Source organism: Sebastes umbrosus, chromosome 6 (assembly GCF_015220745.1).
Source record: "Sebastes umbrosus isolate fSebUmb1 chromosome 6, fSebUmb1.pri, whole genome shotgun sequence".
NCBI classification, from domain to species: Eukaryota; Metazoa; Chordata; class Actinopteri; order Perciformes; family Sebastidae; genus Sebastes; species Sebastes umbrosus.
Window position 1 is genome coordinate 13,390,641 of NC_051274.1, and position 25,949 is coordinate 13,416,589.

The 25,949-nt window shown below is 41.7% G+C and overlaps 2 protein-coding genes across 11 annotated transcripts in view; one reads left to right on the top strand and one right to left on the bottom strand.

The window, feature by feature from the left end:
• Positions 1-2,558: 2,558 nt before the first annotated feature.
• LOC119490137 (urotensin-2-like) lies at positions 2,559-6,604 on the top strand. Its single transcript, XM_037773353.1, has 4 exons — positions 2,559-4,369; positions 5,043-5,168; positions 5,875-5,915; positions 6,010-6,604. Exons 1-4 carry the CDS (start codon positions 4,264-4,266, stop codon positions 6,121-6,123), a joined length of 387 nt encoding a protein of 128 aa, XP_037629281.1. The 5' UTR covers positions 2,559-4,263; the 3' UTR covers positions 6,124-6,604.
• Positions 6,605-11,432: 4,828 nt separating this feature from the next.
• camta1a (calmodulin binding transcription activator 1a) overlaps positions 11,433-25,949 on the bottom strand; it is a 342,481-nt gene continuing 327,964 nt past the window's right edge. For 6 of the 10 annotated variants that reach the window (XM_037771694.1, XM_037771699.1, XM_037771702.1 and 3 more), the window contains 10 exons: positions 24,996-25,344; positions 24,432-24,907; positions 22,556-22,734; positions 20,944-21,187; positions 20,039-20,110; positions 19,786-19,806; positions 19,442-19,641; positions 17,962-18,036; positions 17,569-17,599; positions 11,433-13,929 (listed from right to left, as the gene is read on the bottom strand). In XM_037771694.1, the coding sequence (XP_037627622.1) occupies positions 13,897-13,929; positions 17,569-17,599; positions 17,962-18,036; positions 19,442-19,641; positions 19,786-19,806; positions 20,039-20,110; positions 20,944-21,187; positions 22,556-22,734; positions 24,432-24,907; positions 24,996-25,344 (1,680 nt within the window). In that variant the 3' untranslated portion in view covers positions 11,433-13,896. The remainder of the gene's footprint in view (positions 13,930-17,568; positions 17,600-17,961; positions 18,037-19,441; positions 19,642-19,785; positions 19,807-20,038; positions 20,111-20,943; positions 21,188-22,555; positions 22,735-24,431; positions 24,908-24,995; positions 25,345-25,949) is intronic. The other 4 variants (XM_037771696.1, XM_037771695.1, XM_037771698.1 and 1 more) reach the window with 4 other exon arrangements.

The window sequence follows — 25,949 nt, forward strand, 5'->3', positions numbered from 1 at the left end:
TCGGTGAACTATTTTCGTGAAATAAGAGAAGAAAGTTTCCAAACGAGCCTCCATACTGTTTACGGTTTGAAAGCTGCGAGCAGCAGCCCATGGAGGGAAAGCGTTCGTCCAATCAGGTGGTGTCTAGTGACAGCCCACCAAGCGTCCAATGCTGGGAAGCGTCGCGTCCACTCGCGATAAAAAACGCCCCTGTGGACACGTACCATTATAGTTCACTTAAAAGAGCCGGCTCTTTGAACCGGCTCGTTCATGACGACACATCACTATTCTTTACAGCTCCTGTTCGGCAGCAGTTGGGGGCGGTTAACGGCTGCTGCTGCCTTCAGGTGCTTCCTCAAACTCAGACTTATCTCTTACCAGTCACGATGTTCGCCAATACAATTAGTGTTTTGTTGCTTGGCATTTTTATTCAATATGGGAAAAGGAACATTTATTTTAACCCTTTTTGGAACAGAGACAGATCAATGTAGAGAGACTTGTAAGGCTGATTATCTGGGTAAAATACCAGCCAACTCAGGCCAAAAGGTTAAGTAGCCCTAAAGAGAGAGCATAATGTTTATGCTATAAGACAACAACAACCATAGGCTTTCACATTAAAGTTAGTGACACCCATCCCTCACGATAATAGGCTTACAACCGCCTACAACTCGAATATCATACAGGCCCCACGCACCCACTTTCGTGTGTGTGCTCTCTGAGTTACAATATTTCCAACAGTTATTGAAGGCAACACTGAACCAATCAGTCATGGAGTTTCCAGAGCAGAAGTGTGTTAAATATTGTGTATTTTATTATTTAGATTAATTAAAGATGGATAAAAAAGTGTAAATATTGTTGGGGAAAAACTGCTTAGTAATGCAAAGGGACCATTTTGGCAACTCTAAAAGTGTTAAAGCACATCCTCATAATGTGGCAAAACATTTCAGTTGACTTGTGGTGCAAGAAAAGGCTGAAGACGACTTAATTTCAGAAAAATAATTCCCATTTTCAACTTTTCGTCCAGTGTGCATCTAAAACATTGAGCGGGAACTTGCTGGTTTCAGATAGGCAGGAAAATATTCTGAAAAAACTGATGAACTATGTCAAAAATATAATATCAAAATTGTCATTTCTGAGGAGGATGACATGCTGCTTTTAAAAAGTGTCTTGTAAATGTCAATGATGATGAAGATTTATAGGCTATTTTAGGTTTTGAAGGCTACAGGTTTTCAATTTGCAGTCTGTCAATCTGAGATTCTCTGAATACTATTAAAAATGAGAGAGGGAAAAAAAAGACAACTGTCTATGAGGATATTTTCCCCTCAGAGCAACTCTGGAGGCTAATTTGCTGGAAAATGTGCAAAAGTGGTATATTACATAGTTAATGGGGTTTTCTAGACGTAATGTTGCCCTCTGCTGGCTGTACATATGTCAGTCAGATATCCACGAGGTCGAATAATGTCAACAAGTCATACAAACCTGCCAGGTCACATAGCTTTGGTGTGACGTGTAGCTTCCTGATCCTTCAGCAGATTTAGACTATCTACATATCAGGTATTTTCAGTAATAATCTCCAGCCAGGTGATGTTAGTGTAAAATCAAACATTGATACAATACTGAATCATATCTGGTGTACCTGTGGGGGATATTTCAGTGGTGAAGCAAATGATAATAAATGATAATTTATTAATGGAACCATCATTTTTGCTGTTGCTAGATGTATTCCAGGGAAGATATTTGTGTTTTTACTTCAGTACATTATGAAGATGTAGTTGGTAGGCCTATGTTTATTTTTTCTGGTAAACATTGGTGTTTTAAACCACCCACCAGGTGAGACCTAATCAGACCAAGCACCACTTTGGCCAGAACTACACAACAATGCTGCTTACATGCTTAAGTAATGTATTGTATTGGTGACGCTTGGAAGCTGCTTGACATCTCCTGGATCCATCTTTTCGTATATTTTCACATTATACGTATAATTTTTTGTCATATGGATTGTCTATGTTGTATTTTCATTATGTTGTGTACACACAACATCTATTGCACGTCTGTCCGTCCTGGAAGAGGGATTCCCCCTCTGTTGCTCTTCCTCAGGTTTCCTCCTTTTTTTCACAGTTGAAAGTTTTTTTGGGGGGAGTTTTTCCTTATCCGATGAGAGGATCTTACTGTAAAGGACAGATGGTGTCGTATCCTGAACAGATTGTAAAGCCCCCTGAGGCAAATTTGTGATTTGTGATTTGGGGCTTTACAAATAAATTGAGTTGACTTGACCTAATGCAGCAGTACTCTAAACCAGTGGTTCTCAACCAGGGGGCCTTGGGGGAGTTCCAGGGTATTCCCAGAAAAATGTGAAATGGTTTACTTTCACTATTTAATTCACTATAGAAGTGAGCCTATTGTGAGTAAGAGTCATACAAGTGACTACTCTGATCATTGGATTCACTTCCTCTATGGTTATCTCCTCAACTATAAGCGACAACTATAGAATTCTGGTCTTATTTAATCATATCTAACAACCAAAATATTTTCAGATGGAGGGCCCTGAAGTGAAATCTTATCAAATGAGGATCCGTGACCTGTGTATCAATTTAGGGGTCCTTGACATGGAAAAGGTTGAGAAACCTCTGAATTGACCTCTAAACTCTAAAAGGAATATTTTTGCTATTTCAGTGTATATAAGATAAGATAAGATAAGATGAACCATTACTAATCCCCGGAGGGAAATTCAGATGTCAAAGCAGCAACATCAACAAACATGTTACTGCAAATACTTGTTCACATTCATATTTAACATTTTGAAAGCAGGACTTTATTTGTAATGAAGTATTTTCCATTGAGATATTGCTACGTATACCAAGCGATACCAAGACTTCCTCTTAATAAAGGTCTTCATTTAAGTATTACTTCAGGGAAAGGGTTCAAATGTCAAGTGTTTCCATAGGAATTCTTAACAAGTACATGGTTGTTAGAGATAAGTTTATCTTTGTCTGTGGTGAATAGTTAAGATGTCGACAACCATTCTCTCTATGTAGCACCATAACGTTTTTTTAATCTGTTGCAGCTGCTCTTAGAATCTATTTACTGTTAATTCCATTCTGTTCACATTGATTCACATTATATTGTATGAATCTCAAGAAAGTGCAGTATGTATAACTTGAAGACATTTTAGATTTCTCATACAATTGTAAAGAGGACCCCATATATAGCAGGATCAACCTCAAACCTCAAGTATAGGGAGGAAACAACATTTATTTTAGAGGCTGGAATAAACTGGGATTGGCAGCAGGGCCTTGACTAATACAGGATATAAATCCTAATAGCTTTTTATGATATAAAGCAACACCTAATGGAGTGTCTGTCCTTCTGACTATAAAATTAAATGTCACTGTCGCTCCGTCGACCCTCATTACCATACAAGAGAGTAAACGTTGATGTCACACACTTCTAATAAATATACAGATTACATACAGAGGTGCAAAATGTGACTCTGTAAGTAGCTGTCTCCGCCTGTCCCTCGGGAAAGGTTTTCTGACTCTGTCCATCAATGCTGGACGTATACTAATAAAGTTGAGTTTTATTGCACGACCAAGAGGAAGTGGAAGCACAAATTTAACACTAAACATTGTGCACGAATCAATCTGACCCAGCGACCCGTGGAAAATTCTCAGCTGTCTTAAATTGACTTCAAATGTCAGATGCCTTATAGGCCACGAGGCCTCGGACGTTTTAGCATTCCCGCTGTGCAAGTAATTATTTAGTTTTATTAGGAATCCTCACTGCTTTGTATGCAGCTCCAATTGTGGAGTTTTTTTTATCTCGGTGGGCTTCGAGTCAAGAGGATTCAAATGGCCCGAGAGTTTAATGAGCTGGTAGCATAAAAGCATTAGTCATTTGGCTGCCCAGTCTCTCCACCTGCTCCCCTACGGGATGTTGTTGAGAATGACATCTGGAACACCTGCTTCGATCCCATTTACAAAGTCAGTAAAACAGTCAAACAGGCCGAAGAGCTGGTAAAACATGAGTGTGACCTTGACGCACGGGGCCACGGCGCTATAATTCACCTGCGACTGCCTGTTGATTTATTACAGTTTGAAGGGATGGGACTGGGGATATTGCTGATGGCTGTTGTGGCCAGCAAAATTGTGTGTGCGTGTGTGCTGTGTGGCATGCAGGAGGGGGGATAGGCTACAGCTGGAAGTATATAACCCGGTCGGGTCCAACAGAGCACGTACAAGTCTTTCCACCTGAGGACCACCGTGCAAACAACAGCGTCCTGTAGTGATGAAGAGTAACCATCTCCTGTCCTGGGCTTTCCTGCTCGTGGCCTCTGGCCCACTGCTGGCCCACCCTATTACAGAATCTGCGGAGATGCCCTATCCAGGACCAGGTGAGTGGAAAGTCCTATCTCCATTGTGGCTGTTATTGACAGAAATTCACTAATTCTCTACTTTGTTTAGCATTTTTAGGAATAAAACGTTAAGTCATGTCCTCAGGACTTGAAGTAATTCATATAGTCGTAGTGTTGAACACTGATTGTTCTGCCAAAGTTCACACACTGTGATGGAGGATTTCTCTGCTGTCAGAGGATATATTCAGTTTTCTGTACAAGAATAGAATAGAAAATGCTTTATTGCCTGCTTTTCGCGTACAAAAATCAGAAGCCTGTCTTTGGTTCACATGTGCAAAAACTGCTGGTACATTAAAACAACATATCACATCCAGACAAGACACATTAAAACACATATTAAAAAACACATTCACATAAAAACACAATACACCAATAGAAGCTACATTAAAATACTACTTTGTGGCAACAGGGACAAATAATTTTTTATATACAGTATATGTTTTTCTTTGCACAGGAGACTCTGTACCTTTGCCCCGAGGGCAGTAGCTGAAATACTTAAAAAAGTCACCCTTATTTGCTGTAGAATATGTGAATGTGAAAATATTTGGCATAAACTACACAATGAATCAAAAATAAATGCCTAGAAAAATGTACCCTGTGTGAATCCATACCTGTCAATTGTGTTGTACCAACTTTGTGTGGTTATCCTCAGTATCAGCGGAGGACCGAGGAGTCGGCGCTCTGGATGATCTGTCTCTCGCTGAGCAAACCTTCCCTCCTCAGGACGGTGCTGGTCTCAGATATACCACTCTGATATCTGGGGATTTTAACAGAGATGGTAAGAAACACACAGCTCATCTTATGACAAAGTGCTCATACTCACTGCAGACATTTACTTTATCCAGGGAAAATTATCTACTTTCTTTTTGCAGAAACATTGTGCATGAAATTTGAATTAATATACACAATTATACCAGTGCAATCATCATTTTTCTATGGTTGGATACCAAGCAACACCACTGGAGAGCCGGGCAGTTGGAGGTGTTGATCAAGACCGGGTAGTGTGCAAGAAGCTGACATTAGGGCTGTGTATGGGCAAGAATCTGGTGATAGGATACGTATCACGATTCAGGGGTTTACGATTCAATATATTGCGATACAGTAAGCAAGGCCATATATTGCGATTTTCATTCAAATCTAATTTTAGGAAAACAGTCATAGTATAAAGAACATACCACCATATGCATAAAATCTGAGTAAAATAATTGTCATGCATTCAGAACAGTGGGATCTGCATTTGCATTTATCACAGTCCCTGTAACATCCAACAGCACTACTTTGAGATGGCACATATATTTGCAAATGAAATGAAGTACTGAGTTAATCTTTGCATGTAAATGATTTATTAAAAATCAATAGTGTTTTTTTAGAATTGATTCAGTATCACAAAACATACTATTGCAATACTCGACATTTTCTTACACCCCTAGTTGACATGAGTTATCTCGAATACCAGAATAAACTCATGTTTTATTTCCTCTCAGGTGTCAGAACAGGCCTGCTTCCCAGGGGGATGAAAAGAGAGGTGGGTTTTCCTACAAATGTTACGCCTAAAACGGCAAAGAAAAGTAAAGCTGTAAATAAAATGTTTACCACTACTACTTTATCCTGTCTTTCAGGTACTACTGGAGAAACAAAGTCTCCTAAATCCTTTCAGCCACGTGCTGAGCATCCAGAAGCAGTTCAGGAAGAGAGCGGGGAATTCTGAGTGTTTCTGGAAATACTGTGTCTAAAAACTGTCGACAGGCATCGATGCTACACACAAGAGACAGGGCTTGCACTAAAACAAAAATCCCTATCTTGAACTCACATAAGTACATGCAGACAAACTAAGAAACATCGTGCATGCATGTACTGTATACATGTGTGTACACACACATACACACTCACAGTATTTGTTCACAAAAAGAACAATGGGTATGATTGAGATAAGTTGATTGGGGACTTTAAGATGATTTATTTAAATTACTTGTATGTTGTGTGAAACTGTATTTATGTGTGAACATTTGTTAAAAGTCCTTGGTTGTCTGATGTATGACCAAACGTCTTTTAAATGTGAAAGTCAAAGGTTATACAGTACTGTATGTTGAATAGAAATAAAAACTATATTCTGTCTCTGCTAATTGTCTTTTCTTGATAAAAGGTGAAACAAACAGACAGCAGAAGAAACTAGTATCCCTTTCTTAAAGGTACAGTGTGTAGCATTTTGGGGGATCTATTAGCAGAAATGGAATATAATATTCATAACTATGTTTTCTTTAGTGTATAATCACCTGAAACTAAGAATTGTGTTTTCGTTAGCTTAGAATGAGCCCTTCATATCTAGGGAGCTGGTCCTCTTCACAGAGTCCGCCATGTTTCTACAGTAGCCCAGAGTGGACAAACCGTTACCTGAAGGCCACCGTAGTTCTCCGACACGCTTGTGAAACTGCGGTAACGTGAGCCGCAGAGTGCAAAACGGCGGTACCGCCAGCCGCCGTCTTCCGTTGCTTCATGGTTTTGCTCTTGGCGGCTCATGTTACCAGTCTTGGAAAGGGAGGAGTGAACGGAGGGGTACTCAGTTGGTTTCAATCTGCAACCACGCCACTAGATGGCGTCAAATCCGACACACTGCACCTTTAAAACTAAAAGGAGAAACAAAAAAACGGAGCAAACTTTGTTCTCGAGTTTTCTTCATTTTTTCCTTTTTTTATTATTTTACAGCAGAAAGAATATAAAGCATTCAGAAAAACATCTTCCATATTTTAAGGGCAATTCAAAACGTTTTGCATGGCTTCAGCAGCTGAAATCTCTTTTTTTATTTTTAAACATATCCATCGAGTCAGTGACGCTTGTACATGCACAATTACAAAAATAAAACTTACAAACGAGAGAAGGGAAGAAAAAGGAGGGAAAGCAAAAACACAGTAGGAGAACCAAGAGGAGATGAAACTTTTAAGGGTTAGGTAGGGGTCGGGAGCGGAGAGAAAAATTGGGTCACATAACAGGGAAAGACAGAGAGAAAGACAGCTATAGAGGAGAGGAAAATAGATCTAACACTAGTTCACATGCAAAGTGTCGAGGACCCGTGACTTTCTATCAAAGCAGGGCCTTTTTTTTTCTTCTCGGTTTGGAATTGATGAAAACGTGCAGTTCGGTAAAGGGTGCCATATAATTGCTGTCCATAAACTACTGAATGCTTTGTCTTGCAATACTGGCATTTGCATAAGAGTAAGTCGACTACATGTGTCCAATCATTTTAAACTTCACTAGGTCTATAGGTCTCCACAAAATAGTTCTTTATTGCTCTGTGTCCACAAGTGGAAATATGTTGTAAAACTGTTTTTCTGTTCTGTTGTCCTGATGTGCCTACCTTTCTCTGGTTTGGGTGCTTTGGGGAAAAAGAAGAGGAGGAAAGGCAGATTCCCAGGTCAATTCACAGAACGTCTTGAGATTGATAATAATACTGTATGTGAAGAGTGCCTATCAGCTAACCTGTCATCCCATTCATAAATGGCAGTAAAAACAAGATTTGCAGGTGAACCTTTCACATAACTACACTCTTAATCTTAAACACCCTCTACACTTTGTCACTTAGATAAATTAAAGGCCTAAAGAACCGGCCGGAATAATGCTTTGACTTGACAGGCTTCTATGACAGAAAGTCAAATCATTTATCTTAATGAGCTATATATAACAGGACTTTATTCCAGGGCTTCGACGGCGTCTGCAGTAAAATGGATTATATTTGATATTCATTCATTTTAAAGACTTCTAAAAGGTTTTTCAATTTCAGCTTCTTCTGCCGTGAATCACGTGTCCCGCTCTGCTTCCTCCTCCCCATTTTTTGGCACCCTGAGTAAAATACAGAAGGGAGGTGAACCAGTCCCTCAGCCTGGAGAAGAGCAATGACGCTCAAATGAAACTGACACCTTCCATGTGTGCTGCTGTGCTGTGTCTTGTGCATGTGTTTTGAGTGTACCGTGTGTCACTTATAGTTAATACTTGCTATACATACTGTCACAATGGTCTCCAACCATTTGTTCTATTTGAAGTTGGGAGCACACTGATTAAATCTAAAAGAATTAAAAAAAAAAAACTAAAAGGAAAAAGTCTAAAAAGTTTTGAGCTTGGTCTTAAAAAACAATCCCGTCCTCATGCTTGTGATCGCTGGCTCGTTTGTAGGTTTTCCCGTCAGCCCTCCGGTCACATGCCCTCTGTCTTTCTGAGTTCTGTGACGCGTCAAACCAAACGGTCATCGTTTTACAGAACAGTAAGTCTTTTTAACAAGTCTACCTGACTACAGATTCTAGGAAAATAAGCATGCTTTAGGTGCAGTTCGGTCACCCAGTTAACTATTTTACCCATGCAAGCATAATAAATCCTTCTCCCTTTTTGCCACGAACATTTGCATCGGCTATGCATTCGAACCACGGACCGGGAGGATGAATGCAAGGCAACAAACCCCAGTAGTGGCGTTTTCTAAGTGTGATTTTAACAAAGCTGTCCCATTAGAAAACAGAAAAGAAGGCGTACAAATAAAATAAATAAAGCTTAGCATGTCGACAAGCTGGAGCGCTGTGTGAATTATCATATTGTGGCTTTGGTGAGTGTAAGGTGATGGTGATCATGTAGAGGATAGCACTGTCTGTGGGGCGACCATGGTTTCTCACATTCCTCAGGTACACCGTATGCATTCACACACTGGGTTTGTGTGATCGGGATATGAATAGGCACTTTCTACATAAACACTCGGAAAATCAAGTTTACATATCGGGCGTGTGGAAAACAACAACAAAAAAAAACAACAGAAATAAATGGGAGAAATATAGCCTAATACTGCTTTAACAAACATGACAACACTTTCAATAAAACAAAAACTTAGTTTTTCAGTGGCACTTGGCTGAATAATCAAATGTCATCACTTTGATACAGAATACACTTTCTGGTAGTTCTGGTAGGAATATATTACATAAATTAGGCAGCAACCAACAGGCACCTCTAAACCAGCAGTTCTCTCTCAGATTGTTCCTACAGCCCAATCAAATCATATATAGTCGGACATATTATCCATTGTATAAGACACATCGTATGCCTCATAATTATAATGGCACCAGTGCACTGTTTTACACATTAGTTACTACAGTCATTTTGGCTCATTGACCCCGCATCGAGGCAAGCGACAACTTTCGGATAGGATCGGTTTAGCACCTTTGACTGTTGGAACAGTTTGTTTAGTTTTCAGCTGCTTGACAAAGAAATCCAGTCATGTACAGAATGCTACACATGTTTTTCAACCAGACATCTTTGTTCTTTTTGGACATGGAATAGAAGGTCTATTTAGCAGTGTTGTAGTACTCAAGATCGGTCTTGAAGGTCTCGTCTTGGAGTCGACCAAACTTTGTGAGTCGACCAAACTCGGTTTTGTCTCACACAAAGAGGACTCAGGATTTTATTTCAAGACTGGTCAAGGCCACAATGGCGGGCATATCACTAAATTGTTATATATCTATGGCAATAAAAGAGATGAATGAAGAGTTATCTTCACTCAGAGACCCATGACCCCAGAGGCTTATTTGTGGTCAGACCGATGGGACTTGCACTGGTCTGGTCTTGGTCTTGACTTGGTTTTGCCCTGCCTTGGTCTTGGTCTTGACTTGGTCTCGCCCTGCCTTGGTCTTGGTCTTGACTCGGTCTTGCCCTGCCTTGGTCATGACTCGGTTTTGCCCTGCCTTGGTCTTGGTCTTGACTCTGTCTCGCCCTGCCTCGGTCTTGGTCTTGACTCGGTTTTGCCCTGTCCTGTGTTGACTCTGTCTCGCCCTGCCTTGGTCTTCACTCGGTCTTGCCCTGCCTTGGTTTTGGTCTTGACTCTGTCTTGCCTTGCCTCGGTCTTGGTCTTGACTTGGTTTTGCCCTGTCCTGTGTTGACTCTGTCTCGCCCTGCCTTGGTCTTCACTCGGTCTTGCCCTGCCTTGGTTTTGGTCTTGACTCTGTCTTGCCTTGCCTCGGTCTTGGTCTTGACTCTCGCTGAACAAAGACAAAACTGAGGTTGTAGTTTTTGGAGCCAAAAAAGAAAGATTAAAGGTTAGTGCTCACCTACAATCTGTGATGTTAAAAAGCTCAGACCAAGCCAGAAACCTTGGTGTAGTCATGGACTCAGACCTGAGCTTTAACAGCCATATTAAGACAATTACAAAGACAGCCTTCTATCACCTGAAGAATATAAGAAGAATTAGAGGACTGATGTCTCAGCAGGATTTGGAAAAACTAGTACATGCATTTATCTTCAGCCGACTTGACTACTGTAACGGCGTCTTTACCGGTCTTCCTAAAAAATCGATCAGACAGCTGCAGCTGATTCAGAACGTTGCTGCTAGAGTCCTCACTAAGACCAAGAAAGTGGATCACATCAGTCCAGTTCTGAAGTCTCTACACTGGCTGCCTGTCTCTCAGAGAATTGATTTCAAAATACTGCTGCTGGTTTACAAAGCACTAAATGGTTTAGGGCCAAAATACATTTCTGATCTTCTGCTGTGTTATGAACCATCCAGACCTCTCAGGTCATCTGGATCAGGTCTGCTTAGTGTCCCCAGAGTCAGAACTAAACATGCAGAAGCAGCATTCAGTTTTTATGCACCAAATATCTGGAACAAGCTCCCAGAAACCTGCAGGACCGCTCCAACTCTCACTTCTTTTAAAACAAAGCTTAAAACTTTCCTGTTTGCGGGTGCCTTTCATTCTGACACTGCACTATAACTTTTACTCTTTTGAGTTTTATGCAATTTTAGCTTCTATCCTAGCTTTTATTTTTAGCTTGTTTTTATTTTCTAATCTTTAATGTTTTAATGTTTTTATGTTTTTATAACTGTTTTAATTATTTCTTAATGTTCTTTTGCATTTTGTCGCAATGTTCTTGAATGTTTCTGTAAAGCACTTTGAATTGCCCTGTTGTTGAAATGTGCTATACAAATAAAGCTGCCTTGCCTTGCCTTGCCTTGCCTTGCCTTGACTCGGTTTTGCCCTGTCTTGTCTTGATTCGGTCTCACCCTGCCTTGGCCTTGGTCTTGACTCAGTCTTGCCCTACCATTGTTTTGGTCTTGATTTGGTCTCAACCCCTCAAAGTCTTGGTCTTGGTGTCAATACACTCTGGTCTTGGTCATGACTTGGTCTCGGTTTAGGTGGTCTTCACTACAACACTGCTATTTAGACCCTGGCAGCCTTGATCACAGTGTCTTTTTCTTTTATTAAAACACATTGTACTAGGAAAATCCTGTCACCAGTTTATTACAGGGATCAGCCAAGAATTGATAAATCAATGCTCGCTGCAGCGTAGTGTTAATTTAAAGAGGTGAATTAAATCTCCCTCGGTGACAGAGAGCAATTACACGGATCGCTTTATAGGAACACCATGGGCAAGGCTGCCAGTCTTTAAGATCAGGTGAGATACCTCAGAAACACATTCCATTAGCAATGACAACAAAAATAAAATGCAAACTCTGCTATTCAGTGATGGTCAAATGCTTCTGTGGGGACGGTGGAGACATGAGAGACTTAAATGCTTCCTGCTTAAATACGACTCCGTCTGCAAACTGTGTACCTTATTGTTCCAGTGATCCTCGACCACTTGTGATCTCATGGTCTTCAGTGCTAGTGTGTATTTCACTGTATGATTATCTGTTCTGCAAAAATTAACTTAATTCTCTTCTTAAGCTATATAGCATTCACATACCTTGGCACCATTGGCAAAAGATTCTTGGTAGCCCAAAACAAAACAAATTAAAAAAAGTAAACATACTTGTTTTAAGATAATTTTGCAGACTTCTCCTAACTCTAAATACAGTATTTTTTTTAAAGTTTTTATATTGCAATAATATCATGCTTTAGCAAAATGTTCTTCTCAAGAACAATCAAAATAAAATAAAATACTCTAATAGTGAAATAGTTTTCATTTTACAGAGCATAGCCACTACTGCTTTTGTTGTTTTTTTTTCCCTTTTTGACTCTGTTCATACTTTTCATGCACATAGCTCATTTTTATCCCAGGTATTTACACTATTTACAAACAATACAACCATACTTCTTAGGCATTCAAACAAAACTATACAAATATTCTGTTTTTGTCTCGTACCTGTTTTTGACCCATTTTTAATGAATAAAATAATATATTTCTAAAATACAATCCCCTTTTGGGTAAATGTTTTTTTTTTCCTACGTACTTTCAGCCTTCTTTATATACAGAAATCGCTCAATTGTCAAAAATATGGATTTGTCAAACCCCTATTTTGGGACAAGCTTAGGGACCCCTCAAAGAATCTCTAAGACGTCAAGGCAATGTATGTGATCTTCCCCTCAAGAGCCTTCACAGGCTATGAAGTTCGTTTAAAAAGAACAGTAATAACCTGCATGACCAGAACCATTACAACACAAAATAGGCAAGTTCTTTTCACGTGTTAGGTTTCAGAGGATCAACAAAGCAAAATGAAAAAGGAAACCGGACAATACGGGGATAGCTTCATTACCGAGATGACAGAACTTAATGGGGGAGAAGATGGAAACAAAAAGAAAAACCAGAGGATAGGCTGAAAGACTAGACCGTAAGCACACAAGCAAAGACTTTTCTTGCCAAGAAGTCATGCATCTTTTTCTTGGTAGGATTCAACAACATAGAGTCTGAAGATACAGATCACCAATACATCGGACATGATGGAACAAATACATTGGACAGTATGGAACAAATTCAAGTAATAAAGTGACAATATATACGATAAAGCATAGTTTTTTTTTTTAAGAAATGGCAAAAACGGAAATATTTTATCCCCCCATCTGCTTCTGCATGGTTAAACCCCGGACTACATTCATTTGTAGCTCTGACTGGTGGGGTAGAGCACAGTGGGACAGCTGGAGTTGTTGAGCTAAATTGAACATCATCTACAGCAGTGGACAGAAGTGGGCGTGTGGGTGACCAATATATTTGGTTAAAAATAAAAAATCCTTCTTCAAATGAATCGATTGGTCACTTAAAAAATTATGAAACACAATTAAGAGCCCAGAGTGTTTCTGCGTGGTCTCCCTATCCTCTGAGATCTCCTGCAGCAGTCTCAATTCACGTCTCTCAAGGTCCTCGCGTTCGACAGAACCTCCTCAGGCATGTCCCGCGTTCGCTTCCTTTCGCCGTATTCAAAAAAGACAAAGCAATCCATGAAAAAGTGCAAAAAATGCCACGAAGCAAATGCTCTGCACCCCCCCGCCCCGACCCTTTTTAGTTTATAATCCCGTAGTAGAAGTTGCCACTCTTCGACCAAAAATCAAGTCAGTGGAAAGAATAGATATGTGAAAAAATGCTGTCGTACATGTAATAGTAGTCGAACCGGTAACACCGCAGTAGTAGTAATAATCGCAGTGCTTGCATTGATGTTTTTTCTTTTTTTTCCCATTTCTCTTGTAAAATGTCTCGGGTACAAACGAAAAAAGAAAAAAGAGGAGTCAGGGGAGTGATGTCACATCGCGAGGGGGCTCTTCTGAGGGGTCTCATGTTCCCTGGCCCTTTTCAATTCTTTCACCCTGGAACACAGAGACAGACAAGCGTCCGTGAGTACGACATCCACGACTCACGTTTCTACTGTAGTAACAAGCTCATCAAGACACGCACGGGCCTGACGGCATCACACTGTTCAGTCACAACTACCACAGCACAACATCAAGTCAGCCCAGATCATCAGGAACTATACGGCCGGCCTGTGAAAGGAAACGTTGGTCAGGGTTGAATTGAACTTTGGAACGAACAAGAGAGGATAATTATAGCACAATTACAGAATCATTACCATATTAATCTATTACATTTGGGATAAAATGCACTTTTGTGACACAAGAAATCTTTCATTTTGAAGTGTCCCAACACAATATGGTAATGATATCATAATTACTATAATTACAATTATCATTCTAGTTCATATTACTCATTTCAAAGTGACACTTGGCACCCGGAAACACTTATTTTCCTCAAAATGCAGCACTGGTGCCTCACAGCATGAGGTGACTACTCCTTTGATTAGTGCAAATAAAGATTAGAGTGTAATGTAGAACTGTCCTCCTTCACTTTAAATCTATGTAGTCAGTGATGGAAAGCGTGAATCATTACGCAAAAATGTTCATGGTCTATAGAGAGCTACAGGAATGAGTCCTAAAACCCAGAAATGAGTTAGCATTTGAGCACTTCCGGTTCCCACGTCTCAAAGTCAATGGGTTTTTTGAATGGGTTTTTAGTTAGATGCCTGAAATAGTGGTTAACACAAGCTAAAGAGATTTTAATGTTTTGTTCTACGACATAAAATACATCAATAAATACCCAATTGTGAATTTTTAAGCCTTTATATGTCTTAACAAGTGGCTAAATGACATCACGCCGACTCGTCTGCCGTTACAGCCTTGTTGCGTTAACCTCTGGCGGTTGCATGAACACAAGTATCAAATATCATAAACATGTGTTTGACACAGAGCTTATTTTCTGCAATAATCCAAAAGCCAATGGAAAAATCCCATTGGCTTTTTGTCGAGGGAACCCAGGGCGATACTAACTTCATGGTTGGCTTAAAAAAATACGTCATCCCTGGAGCACTCTATAGATCGAGGTCACTTAGAAGACTACAAGACGTATTTCTAATCACACTGGTCAAAACTGAGAAGAAATGCTTCATTTGTGTGGGGAAAAAAACTAAAATTTAAAATCTTCATAAATGCATTGTCTGGCAGTTCACAGAAGGATACCACCAGAAGCTGGCATGGGTTCATAGAAGAGACACGAGTCTCAAGTGTATGAGCAAAAAGCGGTCAGCCTGTCAAGTACTCAGCATTCTTTTACATGGTACAATTGATTTTAACACATCAACCAACATCAAGTAACGGATGTAGCCCTAATCTTTTTCTCAGCAGAAAGTAACTACTGACAGACTAGATAGATACATGGTTAGATGCAGTGTGTGTGTGTGTGTGTGTGTGTGTGCTACATCCTCTCAGGCTGAGCTGGACTGCTCCCTGGAGGTATGAATCCATTACTGTTTTAGTCCCAAAGGGTGGAGGAACCCATTGTTTGTTTTCATTCTGTGACCTATATGCTATCCGGCTCCCATAACCTATATCACAGTATAGCAGACAAACCTGCCATAAGAGGCGGTTACATCAACAATCTCACCTGCTCTAAAAGCATGGCGCCCTATTTTAGGACAGCAGATATTGTAAAGAGTAAAAACATGAATGTCAACAGCAAGGAGGTTAAAGGTTCGTGAAAAGAATCAAACTTCTACATATACTACTGTATATATGATGTTCTGTGCTTTTTCCTTTTCAGGTGTATCTTTTTGTACTGTATGTTTTTCAAAGGAACAGTGTGTAACACTTTGGGGAATCTATTAGTAGAAATGGAATATATATATATATATAAATATATATATATATATATATCACCTGAAACTAAGAATCGTGTTTTTGTTAGCTTAGAATGAGCCCTTCATATCTACATAGGAGGGGGGTCCTCTTCACAGAGTCCACCATGTTGCTTCGCCATGTTCCTACAGTAGCCCAGAACGGACAAACCAAACACTGGCCCAAAAGAGAGGTAACGTGAGCCAAAGATTGCGAAACCGTGGTACCGCCAGCTGCCGTCTGACTTCTGTTGCTGCTAAAGTTGTGTTATTATGATAAGGATGGCCTCTGAGCGAGGCAAACGGCGTTACCACGGTTTTGCAGTCGGCGGCTCACTTTACCGCAGACTTAAGGCCCTGACACACCAAGCCGATGGTCGGCCGTCGGACAGTTCCCGCACCGTCAGCTCTAGTCTGCCCGTGTTGGAGTTTTTTCGGCTGATTCAGCATGTTGAATCGGCGGCGGCGCCCGTTGGTGAGAGAAATCACTCTGATTGGCTGTTCAGCTAAAACAAATCAGTGCAAGAAACAGAAGTGAGGAAAGCAAGCCAATGAGTAAAGTCGAGAGTGCACACACAGAAGGCTCTTCTCATTTCTCATCTTCATCTCATCTGATTATTCCAATACACGGATATTTTCAGGAACGAAGCTAAGTGGTGAGTGAGAATGGTGTGAAAATGGTCGGCAAATGCTGCTTTGTTTCATGTACGTATCATAATAACGGCTTGTATATCCGCAGTCCTCGGTCTTCCGGTTTCCCTTTTTGAATGACGAATACAGACTACCACGACCTGCTGGTGTGGAGAGTTATTTCATCTCACGCAGGCGCAGAACGTCCGTGCTAACTGGCCATCAGCCGTAGTCTTTGCAGTGTGTTTGGGTGCAACCTGCCGACCAAAACAAAGGCGACGCAACAGGCGGCCTATGTCGCCGCTAGTTCTCTGATGTCGGGTTGGTGTGTCCCCAGCTTTAGAAAGGGAGGAGTGAGCAGAAGGGTACTCAGTTGGTTACAATCTGCAACCACACCACTAGATGCCGCCAAATCCTACACACTGTACCTTTAAATATAACTTTTTTGATGAACCAGTGGGGATAATACATTCAACATTTTGACACAGTTTGAGTGAATGGAAATCAGAGGGGTTACGTCGCCCTCTCAGTCTGTCGAAGTGGCTAGAAACAGGACACACAGCCAGTCAGAACAGACAGACAGCTACTCGAGAAACAGCAGGCCCATAGCATGCCTAAAGGTAGAAGAGCAAGGCTCAAAGTTGTCACCACTCGACATGCAGCAGAATAAAACATGATCGAAAAAAAGCTCCCCGTTCTCTCAAACCGGCTATCCGCATAACCACACAAAGCTAAAATAAATCAAAAAAATATGAACAAAAAGTAATTCCCAAGGAGAGAAAGACAGAGATAAAGAGAGTCAGAGGAGTGCCTGTTAAGTGTTGCAGTGATATTGTCATTCATAAGCATTTTTGTTAGTTCAAGTTTTCTGCTCTAAATCTGAGCTTCTCAGTCCACCTGTGGCTCCAGTCGGCAGCCTTCATGCAAGCAGGCATCAAGCAACAGTGATGGAGAAGGAGGTAGGGTGGGTGGAGGGATGAGAGAGAGCAAAAAAGAGAAAATGAGAGTGAGGGAAGGAGGGAGAGAATGCAAAGGCAGAGACCTCAGGAGGAGATAACTGTATTATTAAAGAGTGAGAGACAGAGAGGGAGATAAGAGGGAGAAAGAGAGAGAGAGAGAGAGGCACGAACTGAGTTGCTGAGGCTGCACTCACCCGCTTGAACAGTCTATGGTCCATCAAGGGGCTTGGCATAAACAGCAAAACAATACCAGACAGCTATTAGCACACAGTAGGCACTGTGAGGGAGGGAGGGGGCGAGGACAGGTGGGGGCCAAATACAGTGAGGGGGGGTGGGGGGGGGTGGAGCTTAGGTGTTGGAGACATTTTCTAACCACCCAATTTGTCCAACAAAAAAATACACATAACACCAAGTAAAAAAAATAGTTGAGAGATTATGAAGATTGTGAAACTAGTGTGTTTTACTGATTAGCTCAATGGGATTTTATTCTTTTAGACCACGAACCAAACCCGTGCAGTTAATCTGAATGTGAAGCTGTATCTCTATAAATGTTAGTATGTGTGTGAGTGTAAGTGTCGGGGGTCTACCTGTGGCGGCAGCGACGTAGGAACCTCATGATCTTCCTGGCAGCCTGATCCTGCCTCTTTGTGAGCAGACTACCTCTGTGAAACACCAGAGAGAGAGAATAGAGTGTCACTGTTTTGTAGAGCAACAGTTGAACGCTGGCATACATTAATCTGGTAATATGACTTTGAGGCAACTTTCAGTGAAAATGTGCAGAGTTCTATTCATAACACATAATAGAATTACTGAGCAAAAAACGTTACCCTTCATGGTAACACTTTCTATGACGCCCATGTCTATAATGCATTATAAACATACTCATAATCTGCTTATAGCACTCTATAATTATAGTTATAAGCACTTGTAAATATTCATAATGCTCTTTAACAATAATCATAACATATTATAAAGCATTTTACAACAACTTATAAGTTAATAATTCTTCATAATTGTTGGTCATTCACTGACATTGTTTTTTCAAGGATCATAGTGTATTATACTTCCCGTAGTTGTAATACATTATAATATTTATATTATAATGCATTATAATGTGATTATAAGTTACTCTAATAGCGATCATTATCTGCTTTAAGTAAAGTGAAAATATGTCATTAAATCTTTTCAAGAACAACATACAAAGTGTTGTCAAATTAACTTTTATTTTACTTATAGCAAACAATGACCACTTATAGTTACTTATAATCACATTATAATGTGTTATGACACAGATTTGTTGAATACTCGACTCTGATTGATCAATCTCGGCGTTCTACGGTCTGTTAAAGATACATTTTTTGGGGGGCTTTTTGCCTTTAATTGACAGTGACAGTTATAGTTCTGCAAGGGGGAGAGAGAGAGGGGATGACATGCAGCAAAGGGCCGCCGGTCGGATTCAAACCCTGGGCCACTGCGGTAAGGACTGAGCCTCAACACATGGGTCGCCCACTTTACCAGATGAGCTACTAGGGCACCCTGGGTCTGTTATTTCTTTATAGCAGACCGTTGCTATGTATAACAGACCGGTGCTTTGGGCACAGTTCTGATGTCAGACTCTGGCTTTTTGTGTCAAATCATTGATTTCTTAAGTAAGTAGCTGTGTAGTAAGCGGGATAACATACAGCTAGCGGGTCCTCCGCCGCGTCCATGCGGCTCACTGTACATTATCCCTTACTTATAACAGTGATAATAATGCATTATAAAAAGATTATAATGCATTACAACTATGAGAATCATAAATCCCTCCTTGCTGATCCTTGCAAACTTACTTGACCATATAAGTCATTATAAATTGTTTTATAATGGTTTATGATTATTGTCATAAAGCATGTGCCTGTCCATTAATGACTTAAGGATTCTAGTTATCCTTCAACAACTCCAATAATTTAACTATTGCACATCATTTTGAATTATGACACAGTGGTGTCTTCATTATCCTGCTGGATTTAGCAGCATTAGTATATATTCCATTATTATTTGGCCTACAGTATGTGGCTGAGTGTCTACCTCAGTTTGTGCTGCACCAGGGCAGCAGCAGCCCCGCGGTGGTGGGGCTTCAGCCTGCCAAACTCCTTGTAGCTGCGGTAGTATTGCTGAATGAGCACAGCAGCCCTCCTGCTCTGCTGAAACTTCTTCTGCTCGTGGTAGCTGCGGAATTTACTCTGGATAAGGATGGCGGCCTGCGTCATCTTCTTATAAAGTGCATACTGCCAACGAGAACAAAACGACATGTCACGCTTGGCTGTGTGTGAATGCTGCAATAGTGCTACTGTATGGGTTCACGCTGCAGTCGAGGAACACAAGCTGAAGTTTGGCAATGAATTCAGCTGCTGGTAGTGTAAATGTTTTACCTTCAAGGCTATCCATGTTAGCTTGCAAACAGAAAAAAAGGGAAATGTCGTAAATGATGCACTAACATACTCTATTCTCAAAAACTCTGTTGAGTTAAAAAACTGTATTTAAAAGTATTTAGATAGTTAACTCATGTAGATATCCATCTTCCAAAAGACTATGATGTACACTAATTACAGTGGAACCTGTAAACAAAAGCTCTTATTAGATGCGACCGTATCAGGAAGACGTCAATGCTTCGGTGGTGCCTACCTGTTTGTATTTCTTGTAACAACGTTGAATAACAGCAGCAGCTACTTCCTGTTGCTCTCTGAGCGGCCGCCCCTGTTGGAGAGTAAAGTGGGATAGGTCAGAGGTCACAGTTGAACCTGCATTTTGCCACAAAGGATATTGGCGGCTCTGTCAAGTCTCGCTGAGGTCTCCTGGTGGCCGGCATGTGAATGCCACCCTGGCATGAGGAGGAGGAGGAGGAGGAGGAGGAGGTGAACTGTTGAGCGACAGGTCCACCTCAGTATCAGCTGGTAGACGGGCATAAAAGATGACTGTAAACGACAGCGAACAGTTTGTCATATGAAAACTCATTAAAAGTAGCTGGGGGCAGGGTAGCGAGTAGAAGAATGGGATCGGGCGGGGAGGGGGAAAGGACTGGTGTGTGGAAAGCTAGTTAAAAAACAGGCAGTAGCAGGCTCCATACACCTAACTAAGAGAGAGAAAGAGAAAGAGAGAGCGAGAGAGAGAGGAGGGGAACATAAGCTTAATTGTGTCTAACTGGAGCAGGGGTACGGGGGACAGTGCAGTCGTTCCTCTAAGCAAGGCCATGCTCTGCTCAAGGCACCTTCCCATGCTGAAACCACAGGGACATATTTTGGATATATTTCTGTTTATGTTGTCGTGTGTATATGAGCAGAGGAACAGAGAATGAGACAGAGGTAGAGATAGAAAAATGTGAATAATATTAAGCATGATTAGAAACAGTATATCCCCAGATGAAAGATACTAATGAACCGTATACAAAAATCAGAGCTTGGAACCAAATAAAAGTGAACCCTTCAACATCTCTCCAAAACCATCTAACAAATACCAGTCCTAACAGTAGAGCCCTGTCACTGCGGGCTGCAGTACACACAGCATATGGCATCAGAGCGCCGGGCCTGTACCTTGTACTTGCGGAAGGCAGTTTGGACTAGGCGGGCGGCCTCGTACAACTCTCTCTGCTCTGGGTCTGACAGAGTCAGCTGGGCCAGGTCTCGCTCCACCTTGCTGTTGGAGGCGTTGATGAACTCACTCCAGTCAGCCGGGGAGGGGAGGGTAGACCTCTCCAGGGGCCCCTCTCTCAGCGGAGACCCCCCAGGACTGAGGCTGGGGTTGGACGACGGGGTCAGGGGTTCATTATACAGAGATCTGAGGAAAGAAAATGACAGACGTTTTCACTTTATTTCAGACCTCTTTTTTTTCTTATAGACCATTTCACAGTTCCAAATGTGTCCCGGTCTATTTCCTGTTCCAGTGTACGTGAATGACATCAACTGACAGGAAGTCAACAAGCTGTTGCCTAGCAATGCCATTCCGTTGAAACGGTCTACTCTATACGTATGTTTAGGCTACGTCCGAAATTGCATACTATGCACTACATACCCAATATGTTCACTATCGTTCAACATACTTTCCTGTGAATAAACAGTAGTATGTATCTTTTCAGACGCACTGAGCAGTCATTTATGTCGTCGCTTCCTGTGAGCCTCGTTGCCAGTTGGTGTAACCATGGCAACCTGTGCCAACCTCATGTGACCAAAGCAATGATTTGTGAGAATCAAAGTCTGAATTAATTTGAAATATATATTATCCCTAGCAAAGTGAAATCTTACACTTTCAGTTAAATTGTCGTGTTATTGACGTTACAGAGCCGTCCGTCTGTTATGAACATTGTCGTCACTATCGCATTGTGTCTAGTGTTTCCATACTGTAAAATTTCACCGGAAATGGTATGCAATTACGCGCACTATTGGTTTCATACTAAGGTTTCTGACATACGGAAAAAATCTTTTCTGTTTTAGCGTATTAAATAGCATGTTAGTGTGGAATTTCAGACGCAACCTTAGTGTAAGAATGAAGCAGGCTATCTAAGACTTCCACTTATGATCAACTTGTACATCTAACTTATACTGTTTTGTTCTTTAGAACAGTAGTGGCGGATGTAGGAATCAAAGTCACAACAAATAAAAAAATGCTTATCTTTCCATGCCACGTAAAGCAATTTAACAGCTGATAATATAAATAGTTTATTTTTAGTTTATTTCTTTGACTGCCTACAAACTTCATCAAAACTCTAGTGGGTGTAAATTAAACTTCCAAAAAAGTCGACACAGATAATAAGCAATTCCGAGCCACTGCCCCCTCCAACAAATAAAACAGCCTCTCTTTTCAAATAGACATCTCGTGTTTATACTTTTGAACGAGCCATTGTGGCATTATGCTTAATACAAATACCCTGTTTCAACAGGATATACTGTACACCAAAATGCAGTTTCACTCTGACTTTAAATTGGCAATATAATGTACAGTATGTGCTGCATTTATAAACGTGTTCTTTGTTACTGTCCACCCATTTTACTCCCACAAAGTAGTAACCTTTCTGGACAATAGCAGGGTGTAACAAAGCATAGAAAAAAAGATGAATGCAGTGGGGAGGACACACATTCTGCACACACACCCACACACTGGTAATGCAATATGCATATCTGCTACTCCCTGCCCCACGGCGCTCCTTACCGTAGGTGTATGATGCTTGGCAGCTGTTCCACGTCTCCTAGGTAGTTGGCGAGCCAGTTCATGGTGTTGCTGACCCCTGACGTGTCTAAGGGCACCGAGTCCGCTGCCGTGAAGTTCTCCCTTTTGATTCTCTCTGGCGTTGCTTCAATGATGTGCTCTGCCAGAGTCATCATATTGGCCTGTTTTGTTGGGACAAACAGAGATGACTGAGGGGAGGATCCACCTTGTCGATGTTTATCACTACATATAGTCGAGTGGCAACCTTTTTTAGTGGACTGTACATAATCTTTAATGCCAATAGAGTGGAATAAAGAGGAGAGCGATACTGTTAGAGGCTGGAATTCCTAATCCAGCACTTCATCTGTTGGAGGAGTAGTTAGACTGAGATGGATGGCTGGAAGAATCCCTTGGCTATGGAAGTGGATCAATAGAGAGTTTATTATGCAGTGATGGTCATCGACAGAGTGCCAGGTTGGCCTGCCGCATGCCGCCTACCCAATGCAGAAGGCGGACATAAAAGAGGTGGCACGGTGCGGTTGTGTCCAATTTAAATCTCATCTCGCCATGCTCTCTTCACTGGTGGCAATGTAATTCATGTGAATGCCACTTTCCAAAGTGGTCCAATTAAGGGCTCTTTCACAAGCCATGGTCTGTTTGGCTAGTCCGAATCAGAGTGACATTGATACTTTTGTTTTCTATTTAGTCTGGTTCAGTTTCACAGTGCACAAAGCAGTGTTTTCACTTTGACTCCGCACTGTGCTCACGAATCCCTTCTCCTCCAGTTGATATCAAATCACTTTATAAACGTCATTGTTTTTGTAGACTTTATTTAGCATATTCTGTACGTTCTCTTCGGCCCAGATGTCAAGCAAACATCGGACTTCTGCAGTCCAGGTCAGTCCTCTCCCACTCATGTTTACCTGCCATTTACCTGTGTCCATATCAACAAACGCCCACACAGGCAGCCTGCGTTTTGGTTCGCTTGGAAACGACCAACACAACCGGTCCGAGACCACCTCTCGATAGCGTCTTGGACTGGTTGTTTTGGTCTGCACTAGAGTTCGATTAAGACTGAATAAATGTTGGCTTGCGAAAGCACCATTAAATATCCATACTGCAAGCTCCCTCTGATAGTACAGTGTATGTAATATAAGACCTAGAAGACCTAGAAGGCTCATGATGAGTGGTGTAGGAATGAGTCCTAAAACCCTTAAATGAGTTAGCATTTTAGCACTTCTGGTTCCCCCATCTGGAAATGAATGGGTTTTTAGTTAGATGCTTGAAATAAGGTCTGCGGTTAACACAAGCTTAACGTTTTGTTCAACAATATAAAATATGCCAGAAAATATCCCACTCTTTTTGAAGCCTTGTCTTCAAAAAGGTGGTTGCTAACAAATGGCTAAAAGAGACTGCTAAACGTCATCACACTGAACACTAGTCCGCCGTTAGCTTAGTGGTGTTGAAGTGAAGTCGTGCGACCTTGGTGTAGTTTGTTTATAGCCTAACGTTAACTTTTTACTTCTGACGATTGCATTCACGCTTAAAAAATCATAAAAGTGGTGTTCATTCGTGGAGATTATCTTGCTGAACAAAATGTGAAAGTATCATAAACGTTTGTTTGCCACAGAGTTTAACTTCTGCAATAATCAAAAATCCAATGGTAAAATCCCATTGGCTTTTTGTCGAGGGGAACCTGTGCGATTCTAACTTCCGGGTTGGCCTACAAAAATATGATGCTATAAATGCTATTTCTGTGATACAGGCATTTAAATGAACAGCAAAATGTCTTTGGTCCGAATTATTTTTGAACCTCTCATCTGTACTAGTGCATTTTCCACACATTCAGCTGACCGAGTACACAGCTGTTTATTCTCACCTGCAGGTCATCCATCTGCGTGAGACAGTCCTGGTTCTCCAGATCTTCCCGATAGGATAACAGTTCTGCGTCAGCCATTTCTCTGTCAGCCATCACCAGCATGCCGAGCTGTTCCCGCTGACGCAACCGGCTGACCAGCTTCTCCTTCCCCAGGCTGCTGCTTCCACTGACCCCCAGCGCCTTCCTCCCCATGCCGCTGCTGGAGAAACCCTCTCTGGAGGTCCATCTGCTGGTCCCCGTGCTGCCTCCCGTAGACAGGCCCTTGTCTGAGCTCAGGCCCTCCGAGGACAGGCTCTTGGGGCTAGAGGACAGCTTGTGGAGCTGTTGCTGCTCCAGGCTCAGAGGAACAGACATGGCCTTGTCAGGCCGAGTCTGGAACAGTTCTGGGTTGGGTTTGTGTTTTTTAGCTAGCGGGAGGTCTCTTTGGCCCTCGCTGCTGTAGTAGTTGGAGGGCTCCGACCTGGGCCTTCTCAAGTCTGCAAAAAAACATATAACAATTAGCTGCATAATACATTAAAAGAGAGAGTGAGCTTAACTAGTGTACAGTAAGAGAACTGTACTGGCCTGGATTGAGGCTCGTGGTGCAGGATGTGGTTGTCGTGGTGGCAGGACCCCCTTTCTTGCCGCCGGGTGCTACTCCGCTGTTGTTCGCCCAGCTGACCATCCAGCTGTCTGTGGTGGGGGTGTCGGGGGCCGGGGAGAAAGACATGCGAGTTGCGGGCGGTAGAGGTGCTGGTGACTGCTGCTCTTCCCTTTGTAGCTGCTCCAGACATTCAGCCAATTTGGTATGACCACGGGATCGGGCGATGGAGAGGGGTAAGCGACCCAGAGAGTCTGGGATAGCTAGGGCACGTCTGTCCCACTTATACAGGACCACTGCTGCCTCCAGGTGACCCAGCGCACACGCCCACATCTGGATGGGAAAATGAAAGGTGTAGAAAAAGTAGCAAAGGGAAACAGAGTTAATGGGCTTCATTTACACCAGACTGTTTAAATAAAAGCATCAATCTACACCAACTACAGGCTTCTGTCAGGACTAGAGCTGTCAAAGTTAAGACAATAATAACGCGCTAATGCAAATTCCTTTTAATGACACTAATTTCTTTAACGCAGTAACGCAATCAATCTTTTAGAGTTGTAGCATGCTCAGTTTTAAAGCTAGAAGAAGTGAAGATACAGATATCATATGAAACTGTAAAACCTAAGGAATCTGCTGGTACCAACCATGTCATACTAGCTTGTTGCGAAGGAGGCTAAATAACGCTCCAAACTTGTGCTAAATTCATGGCCATTTTCAAAGAGGTCCCTTGACCTGTGACCTCAAGATATGCAAATGAAAATGGGTTCTATGGGTACCCACGAGTCTCCCCTTTACAGGCATGACCACTTTATGATAATCACATGCAGTTTGGGGCAAGTCAAAGTCATAGTCAAGTCAGCACACTGACAGCTGTTGTTGACTGTTGGGCTTGAGTTTGCCATGTTATGATTTGAGCATATTTTTTATGCTGAATGCAG